The 16746-nt window shown below is 59.8% G+C and overlaps 1 protein-coding gene across 1 annotated transcript in view; it reads left to right on the forward strand.

Annotated features, from left to right (window-relative positions):
• The window catches only part of GRIK1 (glutamate ionotropic receptor kainate type subunit 1), a 120952-nt gene that overhangs the window by 46770 nt on the left and 57436 nt on the right, over nt 1-16746 (forward strand). The window contains 2 exon segments of the mRNA XM_070403807.1: nt 7036-7217; nt 15820-15873. Of these exon segments, the coding sequence (XP_070259908.1) occupies nt 7036-7217; nt 15820-15873 (236 nt within the window).

Below are 16746 nucleotides of genomic sequence, written 5' to 3' on the forward strand. Positions count from 1 at the left end.
GGAGGGGGGGCTCTGACCAGGGGATGCACTGACCAGCCAATCCAGCCCCTGTGGGGAATTTTTTCATCATTAATCTTAGGATTTTTTAAGAGAAATACCACCCTTTTGATATATAAGTTATCTGGTCAGAATATTACAGAAGTCGCTTCATATACCCCACGGTCAGGCCCCGGCCGGGACCCCCATTCCCCTGAACAACGCAGAGCGAGTTCAGGACGACCAGAGTTCGACTCTGACCGGATAGCAGTGCGTCATCCTCATGTCCCTTCCTCCCAGCCCCCTCTCCCGTCCCTCCCAGCACCCCCACTCCCTGTCCCTCCCAGCCACCCCATCCCCGTCCCGTTCCTCCCAGCACCCCACTCCCCGTCTCTCCAAGCACCCCACTCCCCGTCCCTCCCAGCACCCCACTCCCTGTTCCTCCCCGCACCCCACTCCCCGTCCCTCCCAGCACCCCACTCCCTGTTCCTCCCCGCACCCCCACTCCCCGTCCCTCCCAGCACCCCACTCCCTGTTCCTCCCAGCACCCCACTCCCTGTTCCTCCCAGCACCCCACTCACCATCCCCCCGACGAGGAACTGGGTCTCTTCCTGGCACCTCACTTGGGTTCCATGTGAAGCTATTGGGTCTAAGAGACCATTCTGGCCAGAAACACGCCCACAGGGACTTCACCCTGCGTCTCCTTCTGGGAAGAGCAGAGGTCACTGCTGTACAGTTTATAGACGTGGGGTTCAAACCCGTCCTCAGGCAGTCACCCTGGGTTCCTCCGCTCCTTGTGAGGGGAGCTTCCTATCCCACGAGCGCCCAGAAGATGGACTTGCAGGAAACGGACAGTGTGGCATCTATGGCCAAGGCAGAAGGAGAGAAATTCTGGGTGATCATCGTCGTCAAATAAAAATAAGTGAACGTTTCACCTTCTGTGACCACCACACCTCGCCCACCGCCCCTCCCCCACCGCCCCTCCCCCACCACACCTCACCCACCGCGCCTCCCCCACCGCGCCTCCCCCACCGCCCCTCGCCCACCACGTCCTTAAACCTGGTGCTGAGCCCAGCACTCCCGCCCCTTCTCACCCCCGAGTGGCCAGGACAGAGGAGCCCAGGCTCCCAGCACCAAGGAGCCGGTAATTTACAACTCGCCTCCCCCGTCCTCACCCGTCCTTCCCTTCAGGCACCGCGTCTCCTGGCCAGACCAGCCAGCGTTTCCCAATTCAGCTGAGAAACCCCTTCAGGCCACGCCGGGCACAGGGCCCTCCCCTCTGCGTCCTGGGGAACCCGGGCCCTTTCCTGTGGGGAGTCTCGCCTCCTGTGATGCGCTTTCTACGTTTGTGTGTGTGTGTGTGTGTGTGTGTGTGAGTGAGTGTGTGTGTGTGAGTGTGTGTGTGTGAGTGTGTGGATCTGCACTCTCATGTGCTGTTTCTGGGTGACGCACTCACCACCATCCCTTTCCCATCAGCGCTGAGGCCTGAGAACGCAGCTCCCCCGATTGGGAGAGGCCTCCTCCCACTTCTAGGTCCGTAGGACGAGGAGCCTGACCTGTAGAATGTGCGTCCTGTCGGGGTCCCGTCCCGGCGTGGGGGCAGGGAGCCCACAGCTGAGGCCTAATGACCGGGAGGAACCCAGAGTGACTGACCGGGATAGACTCGGGGAAACCTGGCCCTTTTCTCTCGAACCCGTGCTCACTAACTGTCGCTCTCCCCGTCCGGCCTGGACCAGCTGCCGCCCCAGGAGCCGATCTCCCCAGCGGGTGTCCAGCAGCCGCTGCCTGGACGGGTCCTTGAGGTCCCTCCCTGTTCCCGGCACCTGTGACTCATGTTCAGGGCCCCCCCAACCCGTTAACCTCACTCTCCTCCCGCAAAACCGCAGCCGCCCGGCCTCCTCGGGGCGTGTGTCCAGTGCACCGAGCCGTTACACGCGGCACAGCGATGCGCACAGCAACGCTGTTGTTACCTAAGGGGGAGGCTGGGAAATTTCATTCATTTCCCTGTTTGTTTGGTTTTGTATTTTCTGGGGAAATTTCGAACGTCCTGGAAGGAGCGGGTCCTTTTTCCCAGGGACCCCGTGTTCATGCAAATCAGCGTCTCTCCTGGTCGTGCCCGAGAGCAGATGGGCAGGTGGCCCCGGACAGGGCCCCGCAGTGACCGCTGGCATTTCGGAAGCTCCCTGCGTGCCTGTGACTGACGGGCTCCCTGCTCCCAGCTTCGGACCGACGGTGCGGTTCCGGCTGCGGTTCCGGCTGCGGTTCCGGCTGCGGTCCCGGCGCCGGGGTGGACACGGGAGGCCTGTGTGATTGCATAGCCACAGGTTTGCCTTATTCTTTGTTTTTTAATGTTTTTATTTATTAGAGAGAGAGGAAGGGAGGGGGATGGAGAGATGGAAACATCGATGAGAGAGGATCACCGACCGGCCGCCTCCTGTACGGCCCCGACTGGGCCTCGAACCCGCAATCAAGGAACGTGCCCTCGACCAGAACCGAACCCGGGACCCTTCAGTCCGAGGCCGGCACTCTGTGCAGGGGCCCCGCCAGGCAGCTGCCTTTTCTTTAGGAAGATGGGCACTTGGGGGAAGCTGTGACCATGGACCAGGAGGTGCCGCACCCCCTCCCTCCGGGCTCTGGGCTCTGGGCTCTCATGGCCTCGCGGCCTCGCGGCCTCATCTCTGTGGTTCTCTCGCTATGAAAACAGCTGCAGTGACCGGGACAACGAGCAGCAGTTTGTTCCCCACGAAAAAGACCTTAAGACTCGTTCACCCCTAAACACAGCGTGTGTCCTGAGAGGAGGACCTGCCGTTGTCACCACACGACAGTCACAAACACGGAACACAGAATGCGGTCCGGCCGCGTGGCTCTGGGGCTGAGCATCGACCTGTGAACCAGGAGGTCAGGGTTCGACTCCCAGTCAGGGCACAGGCCCGGGTTGGGGCTCAATCCCCAGTGAGGGGCGTGCAGGGGTCAGCCGGTCAATGATTCTCTCATCACTGATGTTTCTCTCTCCCTCTCCCACTCCCTCTTCCTCTCCCTCTCCCTTCCTCTCTGAAACCAGTAAAATCATTTTTTTAAAAAGCCCTTTGAATTGTAACTCCCACCAGGCTGGCCAAGGAGGGGGCAGGCTTCCTCCATGCAGACACGTGCTCGGGAGGGAAGGCGAGCCCTGTCCCCGCTGCCCGTCCCCAGGACCTGGGTCTGTCCCTCTCCATGGCCCGTGCTCTGCACACACGCCCCGTGCAGACCAAGCGTGAGATCTTCCAGAGAGAAACCAAGTCCGGCGAGCCTGGTCTTGTACGGGTGCTCTCCCCGTCCCATTGGTGATAAAATAACCGACTTCTGTGAAATGGCTGGGAGAGTCGCCATCACCCTGATTGGGGGGGGGGGGGGGGGGCGTTGACGAACCTGGGACCCTTTGCCAAGTGAAGGTCGAAGGCTTCCTGCTGAGCAGGGCCCGTCCTCCGTTCCTTTCTGCAGTTCCCTGCTTACAACGTTAGTTCGTTGGCTAGTTACTTCGCTATTTAGTTAGCTAGTTAGTCAGTTAGTTAGTGAGCTGGTTAGCTAGCTAGTTAGTGATTCGGTCAGTTGTTCCTTGATCTGAGGTCTCAGTCAGGAGCCGCCTGACTTGGTGACAAGAGCCTGGATTGGGAGTCGAGAGGTTTAAGCCCCGACACGACCTTGTGCGAGCTGCTCCGTCTCCGTGGGCCCCGCTCACCGTCCCTGGAGTCAGGCAGCCGCCCAGGCCCACCCAGGGCGAGAGCCGGCGGCCCGTGTCTGTGCGGCGTGAGGACGGGAGCGCCATGCGTCCACGCACCCCTGGTCATTAGCGGGGGGTCCAGCGCACAGGGGGCCCCGGAAACGTTAGTGTTTCTAAAAGCCAATGGAGCGAGGAAAGGTTTCAGCTTTAAATGCCACACGCGTGCATGTCAGCGCGACAGGAAGACACGGCAGGATTGGCGTTCCGTCCGCCACCGAAAGAGCAGGCCCTGCAGGGCACGCGCCGCGTTTTAAATGTCTCCTGTTTCCTGTGAGGGCCACACGGACCTCCTGTGGTCCTGCTCCAGTGGAGTGTGTGTGTATGTGAGTGTGAGTGTGTGAGAGTGTGTGTGAGTGAGAGTGTGTGTGTATGTGTGTGTGTGAGTGTGTGTGTGAGTGTGCGTGTGTGAGTGTGTGTGTGTGAGTATGTGTGTGTGTATGTGAGTGTGTGTGAGTGTGTGTGTGTGTGAGAGTGTGTGTATGAGTGTGTGTGTGAGTATGTGTGTGTGTGTGTGTGAGTGTGTGTGTGTGAGTGTGTGTGAGTGTGTGTGAGTGTGTGTGTGAGTGTGTGTGAGTGTGTGTGTGAGTGTGTGTGTATGTGTGTGAGTGAGAGTGTGTGTGTGTGTGAGTGTGTGTGTGAGTGTGTGTGAGAGTGTGTGTGAGTGTGTGTGAGTGTGTGTGTGTGTGTGAGTGTGTGTGTATGAGTGTGTGTGTGAGTGTGTGTATGTGTGTGTGTGTGTGAGTGTGTGTGAGAGTGTGTGAGTGTGTAGGTGTGTGTGTGAGTGTGTGTGTGTGAAAAAGAGAGAGAGAGAGAGAGAGGGAGATGGTGGAGCAGGAGGGTAGGAAACGCCAGGGAAGAAGGAAGGATGGCCCTGGCTGGTGTTGCCCAGTGGCTAGAGCGTCGGCCTGCGGACCGAAGGGTCCCGGGTTCGATTCCCGTCAGGGCACATGCCCGGGTGGTGGGCTCGATCCCCAGGAGGAGGCCTACAAGAGGCAGGTGATCCATGATTCTCTCTCATCATTGATGTTTCCATCTCTCTCTGTTCCTCTCTGAAATCAATAAAAATATTTTTTTAAAGAAGAAGGAAGAGTGGGTCCCTGTCTCAGTTCCCATCTCGTCGGATAACTCAGCTGCGCCTGTTCCCGGCTGCAGCCGTCGCTGTGTGTGAGGGGGCGCTGGGAGGTCGGGGAGCGGGCTCCCTGAGGACAGGGGGTCCACGCCCTCCCGCTGCCCCGGGGCCCTCAGGAGCCGCTGATCGCTGGGGCCTGGCTTCGCTCCCTTGCTCTGCGGAGACAGCGGCGCTTGCTTCACGGGGCGGCCGTGAGGACTCAGGGGCTCCAGTCCTGGCTGGTCTTGTCCCGCCCCGAGTGCTCACCATGGCCCGGACAGGTGTCGGGAGGAGGCCGGTGCTCCTGGTTGGCCCTGAGCGCCTTCCATCGTGCTGATTGCCTTGACAAGAAGCAGGTGCCAGGAAGGCAGCCGGCCCGCACTCCAGTTTCAGGCTGAGCATTCAGGAGGGTGCTGAGCGCGGGGCTCGGTGGGCCCCCGCCCCCTGCGTCCTCGCCCTCCATTGGACTCTTACCTCAGCGCCACCTGTGCCTGGTCCTGGAGGAACCGCTGGACCTGGGAGCCCGAAGGATGTGCCTCTGGGGGAAGAGCTGGAAACCAGGAGGTGAAGGCCTCGCGTGCAGGCCGGGCAGCTGGCGTCGGCCGCGTCTCCCACCGCGCACGCCACCGTTTCCGTCTGAACAAGACGAAGCTCAGCGTTTCCAACTGGTTCCCGAAGCCCACGGTTCCCGAGGGCACAGAGCTGTGTAATTTTTTTTTAAGTCAATTTTCCACGTGACGGGCGTGGCCGGCTGAGTCGACAGCGGCCGAGGTAACGGGGAGCGGGGTGTGACTGTGCGTCGTGCCCATAAGCACTTCTGTTAAAACTGGCACGGCCAGCCCTGGCCCGGGTGGCTCAGGGGTTGAGCGCCGGCCTGCGGATTGAAGGGTCCTGGGTTCGATCCCCGGTCAGGGCACAGGCCCAGGTGTGGGCTCCACCCCCAGCGGGGGGCGTGCGGGAGGCAGCCGATCAGTGATCCTCTCTCTTCACTGCTGTTTCTGTCTCTCTCCCGCCCCCTCCTCCCTGAAATCAATAAAAACGCATTTTAAAAAACAAACAGAAGCCAGCGCCACTCACAGTCCTACTCGCGGGAAAGCACACACCCCGCCAGGTTGGGCCGCGCCCTTCCCTACAGGCGGCAGGAGGGGGTTAAAGGCTGTTCCGCTTCCCTCGCCGCCGTCTCTAAGGCGAGTGTGACCTGTTTACTTTAATGGAGAAAGGATTCCGTCAACATGCCGCCCCGTCAGCGATAGGGCCGAGGAGCCACCTCTAAGGAGGTTCCGTGGGGAGGACGCCATCACTTAGGGCAGCGGTTCTCAACCTTCCTAACGCCGCGACCCCTTAATACAGTTCCCCGTGTTGTGGGGACCCCCAACCATGAAATCATTCTCGTGGCTACTTCATAACTGTAATTTTGCTACTGTTATGAATCGTCATGTAAATATCTGATATGCAGGATGTATTTTCATTGTTACACATTGAACATAATGAAAGCATAGTGATGAATCACAAAACAATATGTAATTATATGTGTGTTTTCCGATGGTCTTAGGCGACCCCTGTGAAAGGGTCGTTCAACCCCCAAAGGGGTCGGGACCCACAGGTTGAGAACCGCTGACTTAGGGCCACCGGCTCCTCAGCCAGGAAACCTCGTCACCGAGAAACCCTGTTGGGGCCGCAGGGGTCACAGCCCGCAAAGTCCCCCCGAGCCCGGCTGGTGGAGGGGCAGGTGTTCGCTGTTGCACGGAGCAACTTCCTGTTTAACCCGTGTGAGGGGCACGGACGTCATTTGTTACAGGTGTGGGGTGTCGGCTGCAGAGGATGATTGCACCCCAATGCGTTCCTAGTGCACGTGGGAGAGTGCGCGTCCCGGCCCGTGTCCCACACACACAGCCACGGGTCCTACACATGCAACCATGCATCCCCCACACATGACCACGCATCCCCCACACAGCCATGCGTCCCCCACATGTAACCACACGTCCCACACACACAGCCACGGGTCCCCCACATGTGACCACACGTCCCACACACACAGCCACGCGTCCCACACATGCGGCCACACAGTGCACCCGCCCGGGCAGGGGAACCGCACGCGGGCCGTCAGCAGTGTGACCTGGACGGGCCTCTGGCTCCCTTTCGGGGACGATGGGAGTTGCCGGAGTGAACACGTGTCCTCTGGCCTCTGCAGGTCTGATCCGCCTGCAGGAGCTCATTAAGGCCCCGTCCAGACACGACCTCCGGCTCAGGATCCGGCAGCTGCCCCCCGGGACCCAGGACGCCAAGGCCCTGCTCAAGGAGATGAAGGGGGCCCGCGAGTTCCACGTGATCTTCGACTGCTCCCTGGAGACGGCCGCCCAGGTCCTGCAGCAGGTGAGGGGCGAGGCGGGGCACGCGTTGCTCTCTCCCAGGATCGCGTCCGGCCTCCCCAGCGCGGCCCCAGCACCGGCCGCCCCCCCCCCCCCCCCCGAGGCTGGAAGTGGCCCTTTCGGACCCGTTAGGAAGCCAGGGCCCCGGGACTGCGGGCGTCTCCGCCGAAGCCCCTGCCGCTGCCGCTGGTCCTGTGAGCACGGGGGACGGACGCAGGCGGGTGGTGTGCGGAGGGGAGCGGAGACGGGGCCCTGCAAGGCCCTTAAGCATCGCTCTCTCTCTCTCTCTCTCTCTCTGTCTCTCTCTCTCTCTCTCTCTGTCTCTCTCTCTCTCTTTAAATCCTCCGCCCCCGCCCCCCCCCCCCCCGGGTCCATGGGTGAGCATGTCTTCCCCGGGGCCTCCTGGATTCCTGGGGAAATGTAGCCCGCCGCTCAGATGAATCCGTATAAATAGCTTTTCTCTCACCGCTGAGACGGCCGCCGAGACGCCCTCTCCGGCCGGGAGGCTTGGCCTTCTCTCCGGCACTTTCCCTCCCCCGCCGCCCTCATCCTCTCCGACCACTTTGTAATGATCCTCAGAGAACAGGTCCTCGGTGCACTTCAGGGGAGACGTCTGACATTTCCTAGAAGTGGGGGGGGGGGGGGGGCGGGCTGCGTTATTCTTGGTCGCGCCGAGCACCCCAGCGAAGCAATTATTTCTATTCAGAGGGAACAAGTGCTGTGTGATGAGAAGCTGCAAAGTTATTTCCCAAAAATTAGTTAGAAATTCAAATGTCAAGACTTGATTCAGCTACAGAGACTCAGGGCTTCGTGGGGACCAAGTGCCTCGTCAGCCGCTGCACTTGGAGGGTGGAACCCCCCCCCAGCCTGCCCTGGGGACCCATCGGGCTCCTGGCCCCCCCCCCCCCCCCGCCCACTGCCCCTCGCTGGCTCCTACGAGCGCCATCCCCCCCCCCCCCCCCCCCCCAGGTCTGGCTGGTGGAGAACTTGGGCCAAGACAAGCACAGGAAACCGACCTGCGGGATGGCCAGCAGCACCCGCCCCCTCGGTCACACAAGGAGCCTGGATGTGATGGCTTCACCTTATTCTGCAAATGAAACGTGAAGCTCTGAGTCAGTAATTATTTCATCCGCCGCGGGCACGGACGGACCTGCTCTTTTTATATCTAGTATGTGTTTTTTTATTGATTTCAGAGAGGAAGGGGGAGGGGAAGAGAGAGAATCAAGGATCAGCTGCCTCCTGCACACTCTCTACTGGGGACCGAGCCTGCGACCGGGCATGTGGTCTTGTCCGGAATCGAACCCAGGACCCTTCAGTCCGCAGGCCGACACTATCCACTGAGCCACACCAGCCAGGGCGGAGGGAGCCTGCTCTTAATGCCAAAACTCGTGGCCGGCACGACCTGCCCAGGCCTCTCTCCCTCGGTGCCAGCCCGGCCTCGGCCAGCAGCGCTCGGCTGGTCCCGGGCGCCCGTCTCCTCCCCACTCCCCGCCTCTCCACTTGCAGTCCAACACCTGGAACGTTCTTTCCGACGGGTGTGTTTCGCTCACATCGGTGTTTCTCTCTGCCTTTCCCTCTCTCTCCCACTCTCTCTCAAAATCCATGGAAAAATAGCCTCGGTGAGGATTAAAAAAACAAAAAACAAAAGCAAGGCCGAGAGAAGATGCGTGTTTAACGCCTGGCTTCCCGCTGTGGGAGGCGAGTGCACCGTCGATGAGTCACGCAGCCGTGAGCGTGGACTCTCTCCTGGCGTCAGTTGTGCCTCGCGGCTGTGGGTGGGGCGCGCGGAGGCGGAGGTGGGTCTCCTGTGGTCACCACCCTCAGTCCTCACCCCTGGGGACGGACGCAGCCCGTGTTTGGAACCTGCACCCACAGGGGGCGTCGTTCCTCATCATCAGTCAGATCGGGGAGACCTTCGGGGCGGCCTTGAACGAGCACGTGCTGCACGGCCTGGCCATGGGGGTGAGACGCGGCCTGGCCATGTGGTGAGACGCAGCCCGGCCATGGGGGTGAGACACGGCCTGGCCATGGGGGTGAGACGCAGCCTGGCTGTGCGGTGAGACGCGGGCTGGCCATGCGGTGAGACACGGCCTGGCCATGCGGTGAGGTGCGGCCTGGCCGTGGGGGTGAGACGCGGCGTGGCCATGGGGTGAGACGGGGCCCGGCCATGGGGGTGAGACGGGGCCCGGCCATGGGGGTGAGACGCGGCCTGGCCATGGGGTGAGACGCGGCCTGGCCATGGGGGTGAGACGCGGCCCGGCCATGGGGGTGAGACGCGGCCTGGCCATGGGGGTGAGACGGGGCCCGGCCATGGGGTGAGACGGGGCCCGGCCATGGGGGTGAGACGCGGCCTGGCCATGGGGTGAGACGCGGCCCGGCCATGGGGGTGAGACGCGGCCCGGCCATGGGGGTGAGACGCGGCCCGGCCATGGGGGTGAGACGGGGCCCGGCCATGGGGGTGAGACGCGGCCCGGCCATGGGGGTGAGACACGGCCCGGCCATGGGGGTGAGACGCGGCCCGGCCATGGGGGTGAGACGGGGCCCGGCCATGGGGGTGAGACGCGGCCTGGCCATGGGGGTGAGACGCGGCCCGGCCATGGGGGTGAGACGGGGCCCGGCCATGGGGGTGAGACACGGCCCGGCCATGGGGGTGAGACGGGGCCCGGCCATGGGGGTGAGACGCGGCCTGGCCATGGGGTGAGACGGGGCCCGGCCATGGGGGTGAGACGGGGCCCGGCCATGGGGGTGAGACGCGGCCTGGCCATGGGGTGAGACGGGGCCCGGCCATGGGGGTGAGACGGGGCCCGGCCATGGGGGTGAGACACGGCCCGGCCATGGGGTGAGACGGGGCCCGGCCATGGGGGTGAGACACGGCCTGGCCATGGGGTGAGACACGGCCTGGCCATGGGGGTGAGACGCGGCGTGGCCATGGGGGTGAGACGGGGCCCGGCCATGGGGGTGAGACGCGGCCTGGCCATGGGGTGAGACGCGCCACTCACCCAGCTGTGAGGAGGAAACCGTATTGGAGACTCGGGCCGAGCGCAGAGAGACTTATAACTTTCCCGTGGCCCCAGGCCCGCAGGCGGCTGGTCCGGATGGAGGCTCACCTCGGGCTTTAGAGTAAAGGAATCCACCCCTGATCCTGCTGCTGCTCTGAACCCCGCCGCCCACTCCCAGCGATGGGGCCTGGAATGGCCTCCGCTGACCTCCACTCCTTCCACCCGACGCTCCTCTTCGCTCTCCACGTCCAGTCACGTCTCGTCCCATCGGCCCCGAAGAAATGCCGTCGATTGACGGTCCCATGGCCCCCGAGGGTGTGGTGGGCACACGGCACAGAAATCCCTTCTTTCATTCAACACTGAGCCCCGATCGATGGAGATAACGGTACAACAAGTGAAAGCAACAGCACAGCCATCTCTAGCCTCTGCCCTGAGGCAAAGGAGACCTGGGAGTGGGTGTCGCTGGCCGGCTCTCCGGGGCCCACGGGGGACCGTGGAGCGGATTTCTGGAGCGAATGTCTGACACCGTGAGGAGGGGAGACTAGAGTCTTAGGTGGAAAGCCAGGAGACCCTGCATTTTCCTCGATAGAATAAACTCATTGCCATTTCGCTTTCTGTGTCAGAACAAGCGATGCATTTGCCCGGAGTGACGTTGTTTATCCTCTCAAGATGCCCCAGGTTCCAGGTGAGAAGCACGACGGATCCAGGTCCTGAAACCGATTTCAAACCAGATCCCCACGTGCCCACGGCCTGCGCTGCCTGGACGCTCTGACGGCGCGGTTCGAGCAGGTCCCTCCTCTGGGAAAAGGGGGGTGGGCTCTAAATGCCGAGGTCCCCTCAGCTCTGAGTGTCCAAGCTCACAGTGGTCAAGAACCCCTGACCGGTCCAGACATAAGGAACTCACACAGCCCTGGCCGGTGTGGCTCCGTGGACAGGGCGTCGGCCTGCAGATCCAAGGGTCCTGGGTTCGATTCTGGTCAAGGGCATGCACCTTGGCTGCAGGCTCCTCCCTGGTCCAGGCCCTGGTTGGGGCTCGTGCAGGAGGCAACCAATTGATGTTTCTCTCACATCGATGTTTCTCTCTGAATCGAGCCAGGGCTGCTTGCTGGGAGCACTGCCTTGAACGTGTGCAGGGCCTGGTCAGCGCCCCCATCAGGCCGCAGACAAGCGCAGCATCAACCCTCAGAGAGGCCGTGTCCCCGAGGGGGGAACGTCAGTTCTGCAAAGAACTGTTAGGAAACTCCGCTTCCCGATCATGCTTTTACTGGGAGAGCTGACGTTTATCCCGAAGAACCTTTCCTAATCCCTTAGTGACTGACTTGTAGCTGACACAACAACCTACAGAGGGAAAACCGTGTGTGAATGCAGCGCTCCCCCCGTAAGTGCTCTGCTCTCGGACGACAGGCCATTAAAGGACAATCTCTCAGCCCGGCCGGCGTAGCTCAGGGGTTGAGCACCGACTCCCGGCCAGGGCACAGGCCCGGGTTGCGGGCTCGATCCCAGGGTGGGGCGTGCAGGAGGCAGCCGGTCCATGATTCTCTCTCATCACTGATGTTCCTGTCTCTCTCTCCCTCTCCCTTCCTCTCTGAAATCAATAAAAATATATATTTTTAAAAAATCAGGAGACCTATTAGCTGCTTATTCGTGCATCTTCGTAGATCTTTCTTAACGTTGAATAAGGGGCATATCGAATGGATATTGGCCTCCAGGTACGACAATAAAATGCTCATAAAAATAAAAAGTTGAATGGTTGCTTTAAAAAAAAGCATCTGACATCTTATTCACCGGTGACCCCTCTGGCTTTTGTTCGCGGTGAGTGTCTGGATTCCTGCTTCCGTGACATTGCGAGGAATCGGTCCGTCTAGAATCGCCGTTTCTTCCTGTTCGGCCCTGGCAGGTTGTGCGCTGCTGGACGCGTGTCCGTACCCCAGCCTGCCCCTCGGCGGGGAGGCCGCCGTGGACAGCGTTCTCCAACGGCCCTGCGTGTTTCTCTGGTGTCGGCTGTAGCCGCGGTCACTTATGGCTTCAGTGACTCGAGGGCCTTCTTTCCTGGAGAGTTTGCCTGAAGGTTTGTCCGTTTTGTGTCGTTTCAAAGAACGAGCCCCAGCTTGTTGTGTGTTTGCATCTCCGTGGCGTTCACGGCCGCTCGATCTTCATCAGTCCTCCCTGCTGTTTGCTCTTCTCTTCCCAGTTCCCTTGGCGGAAGGTGGGTTGCTTATTTGAGCTTTTTATTGTTTCTCGAACCCGTGTGGCTACGAGCCTCCTCTTAGAACTGACCTAGTTGTGTCCCAGAAGTTTGGGGAAGTCGTGTTTCTCATTATTTGTCTCGGGGTCATTTTTTCTTTCCTGTTGAGTTCCTGTTGGACCCGCTGGTTGCCTCCTCGCCTGGTCTTGGTCTCCACGTGTGTGCACGCGCGTGTCTTTCCCGCTTTCTTCCCGCTGTTGATTCCTAGTTTCACGCCACTGTGGTCGCAAAGGGTGCTTGATGGATTTCAATCTCCTTGAATGTATTGAGGCTTGTGCGCCTGAAATAGAACTTTATCCAGTTTCTGAATGAACTTTTCTATAAATGTCTAATATGACATTGAAAGCCGTTATCTTATTATTAATTTTCTGTCCGGATGATTTATCCATTGATGTGAGTGGGCAGAACGACCCCTACTATTACGGGATGACTGTCAATACCTGTATTTGCGTCTATTAATAATTACTTCTTATTCTGAGGTGCCCGTATGCTGGGGGCAGAGGTATTTATGATGGTGCGGCCTTTCCTGGGGCTGACCCCTTTATTGGTATGTAATGCCTTTTTTTGCGTTCTTTGTTTTAAAGTCTATTTTGTCTGCTCTGAGGACTGCTAAGCCAGCCTTCTTTTCATTTCTATCTGCGTGCAGTATCTTTGTCCATCCCTTCGCTTTCCTCTGCGCGTGTCCTTAGGCTTGAAGTGAGGCTCTTACAAGAAGCACACAGACCAGCCTTGTTCCTTAGTCCACTCATACACCCCTTGTCTTCCCACTGGAGCATTTAATTCATTTACATCTAACGTGACTACGGATAAGTATGTGCTTGTGGCCGTTTTGTTCATTGTCTTTGTAGTTTTTCTCTGTTCCTTCCCTCTTCTGATTGCCTTTGTGGTTTGCTGGTTTTCCTCAGGGTTTGCTGGGTTCCTTTCTCTTCGTTTTCTGTGTGTCTTTCGTAGGTTTTGGTTTGTGGCTCCCACAGGGTAACGGGTACCACTCCGTGTCGCCAACAGCCTGTGTGAGGCCGATAGGCATGTACGTCCAGCTACATTCTTACTCCCCTCCCACCTTCATGTTTGGGACGCCATATTTTACATCTTTTCATTTTGTGTGAAACTACGATAACATCAGTTTGTTGTTGTTGTTATTAATCCTCACCCAGGGTATTTTTCCACTGATTTTTAGGGAAAGTGGGAGAGAGGAGGAAAGATAAACACGTCGGTGGGTTGCCTCCTGCACGAGCCCTGACCAAGGCCCAGGCCGGGGAGGACCCTGCAACCAAGGTACATGCCCTTGACCGGAATCGAACCTGGGACCCTTTGGTCCGCAGGCCGGCGCTCTATCCACTGAGCTACACCAGCCAGGGCTACAATATCAATTTTTTTAAAAGGCCTAGGCCCTCCGTGGGTGATGAAACACCTCCAAAATGAAGTTTAAAAAGAAACACCAGCCCTGGCGTGCAGCCGAAAGCTCGGTGCCTTTGTGTTTCGCTCTCAACTCCAGGAAGAATATTTTAAAGCTCCGTGCCCAGCTCCACGTCTTAACATAAAACTTGTCCGTTTCCCTTTCAAGAGCTGGTCTCGGCAATTGCACTGTCTAATGACCGAGTGAGAAATTGGGCTCCTGGCCGGCCCAGCAGGCTCGCTCCTGATGCTCCGCCAAGATCAGGGACCGGCTAACGAGGCCTCGCCGCGCGTGGCGCCGGGTTATTGATGGCCCTGGAGCAGCTCTACCCTTTGAAACCCCGTGAGCCGGGCTTGTTATCACGGCAGGAGTGGCTTCCACGCCGCGGGCTCATGATTCATGGGGAGCGTCTCCTGTCATCTGTCTTGTCTTCATGGCGTTACCTTCAGCGGGTGCCCCTCGGTGTCCGCGGTAGCTGAGGGCAGAGGCCGTGGCGGGTGTGCTATCACCGCACCCCCTCTTCATGCGTCGCCCCCTCTCCTGCCGAACCATCCGATTGTATCGCAGGCACCTCCCAGGACTCCCACGGCGAGGTGGCCTCTGTCCGGACCCTTCGTGCGTCTTTCACTGGAAGCCATGGCCGTCTTTGTTCTTCACGCAAACATTCAAGCAGTGGCTCTCCACACGGCCGCAAAGGGCTGCACCAACCCCGGCTCCGCCTCAGAGATCCTAGGGACTCGGGGTTCCCTGGGGTGGCGTCTCGGAGCCTCTGACTGCACAGCTGCCGGGCCGATTCTCACGGCGTCCGGGACGCGTCCGAGATGGGGGAACTGCCTGGGGGAGGGCTTTCTGCGGCTTCGCCGTTCACTTCCGTACAAAGACCAGCACACAGCCCTCAGGCGGTGCTTTCGGGGGACCTGCCCGAGGAACGTGATCTTCCGGTTTCAGAGATTGAGCAACAACGTTCACCTCCAGACCATGAGCCGCTTTTGCTTCTCAGGGGACACATTTCCAGAAATCCCAAGGGAGGGCCACGGCGGAACAAGCCACGTCTACCGCGGACCCTGTCCTTCTCGCCGCCTCTCCCTTCCCTTCCTCGACAAACACAAAGGAGACGCACGTCTGAAGCCACAAGACGCCAATAGGTCGCTGAGGTCGGGCTGGAGAGGCCGTGGGAGACGTGTGTGAGGACACCCCCTCCTTCCATCTGCGCCCCAAGTCCTCTTCTCTTTCTGTGGGAGCAGCGGGGGGGGGGGGGGGTCTCAGAGAGGCAGGGCCTCCAGCCCTCACCTAAGGCATCTGGGCACCCGCATGGCTAACTCAGCGTGTGGGAGCCCCACTCGGGCCTGATGACAAGCACGTCAGCTACGAGGACCCATTGGGCGAGTATCCACACCCGGGGTCACTCAGAAACCGGGTCGCACGGAGGCCACCCGGTGCCGTCACCGACAAGTCCAAGCAGGAAGTTGATTTCTTTAATCCTCGCCTGAGGGCATTTTCCTATTGATTTTAGGGAGTGGAGGAGAGAGGGAGAGACAGAGAGACATCCATGTGAGAGAGACACATTGATGTGTTGCCTCCTGCACGCGCCCTGACCCGGGCCGGGGCAGGGGAGGAGCCTGCAACCAAGGAATGTGCCCTTGACCGGAATCGAACCCGGGACCCTTGGGTCTGCAGGCCGATGCTATATCCACTGGGCCATACCAGCCAGGGCTGCACAAACTATTTTTAAATGTGATCCTCAGTCCAATGACTTCATTCCGAGTCACACACGGTGCCGTGACCAGGCCTCGGATGGAGTCAGTGGCTCGGGTGTTGGCTCCGCGTCAGCCATGGGTCCCTCCGGCTCCTCGTCTGCTGGACTCTCAATGCTCCTTCCCGTCCCGTTTCCCAGCTGTCGGAGTCGCCTCGCAGTCAGTGCCCCGTGACCCCTGTCTCTGATCCCGCCCCTGCTTCCCTTTTGCAGATCCTGTTCATGGGCATGATGACCGAGCACTACCACTACCTCTTCACCACCCTGGTAAGCACGCCCCAGACACGCGTCTGTGACCGCAGACATGCATCCGTGACCGCAGACACGCATCTGTGACCGCAGACACACGTCTGTGACCGCAAACACGCATCCGTGACCGCAAACACGCATCTGTGACCGCAGACATGCATCTGTGACCGCAGACACGCATCTGTGACCGCAGACACATGTCTGTGACCGCAAACACGCATCCGTGACCGCAGACACGCATCTGTGACCGCAAACACGCATCTGTGACCGCAGACACTCATCTGTGACCGCAGACATGCATCTGTGACCGCAGACATGCATCTGTGACCGCAAACACGCATCTGTGACCGCAGACATGCATCCGTGACCGCAAACACGCATCTGTGACCGCAGACACGCATCTGTGACCGCAAACACGCATCCGTGACCATAGACACGTGTCCGTGACCGCAGACACGCATCCGTGACAGGAGCACCCCGTGTCTCAGAGGCAGCCCCTCCGTCTGAGGCAGCCCTTGCCATGGGGCTGGGACGGACTCTTCTAGAACCCTCTAAATCCAGGAACGCGGAGGAGCAGGCTTCTCTCTTTCTTTAAACCAGCTCCATGCACGTGCATCCAGGAAGGGGTTAACGTGAAACTTCCGTCACATGGAAGCTGCCAACGTGCAAACCTCATAAGAAGCCTCGACCCCGTGTTCCGTGTGCACGGGAAGCACGCTGTGTGTCCTGGTTCTGTGATCCGACCTGGTTCCTCCCCCCCCCCCCCGCCCCCAGTCCAGGAGAGCTGGGCCAGGAGGGTCGCTGTCGGTGTCTGAGGACCATTCAGAAGGGCAGCTTGGGAGGTGTTGGCACATGGAACACTTTGCTCCTAAGAAAGAGCATGACCCTCAG

This window comes from Myotis yumanensis, unplaced genomic scaffold, assembly GCF_028538775.1.
Source record: "Myotis yumanensis isolate MYYU_CA2020_CCGP unplaced genomic scaffold, mMyoYum1.0.hap1 SCAF_2, whole genome shotgun sequence".
NCBI classification, from domain to species: Eukaryota; Metazoa; Chordata; class Mammalia; order Chiroptera; family Vespertilionidae; genus Myotis; species Myotis yumanensis.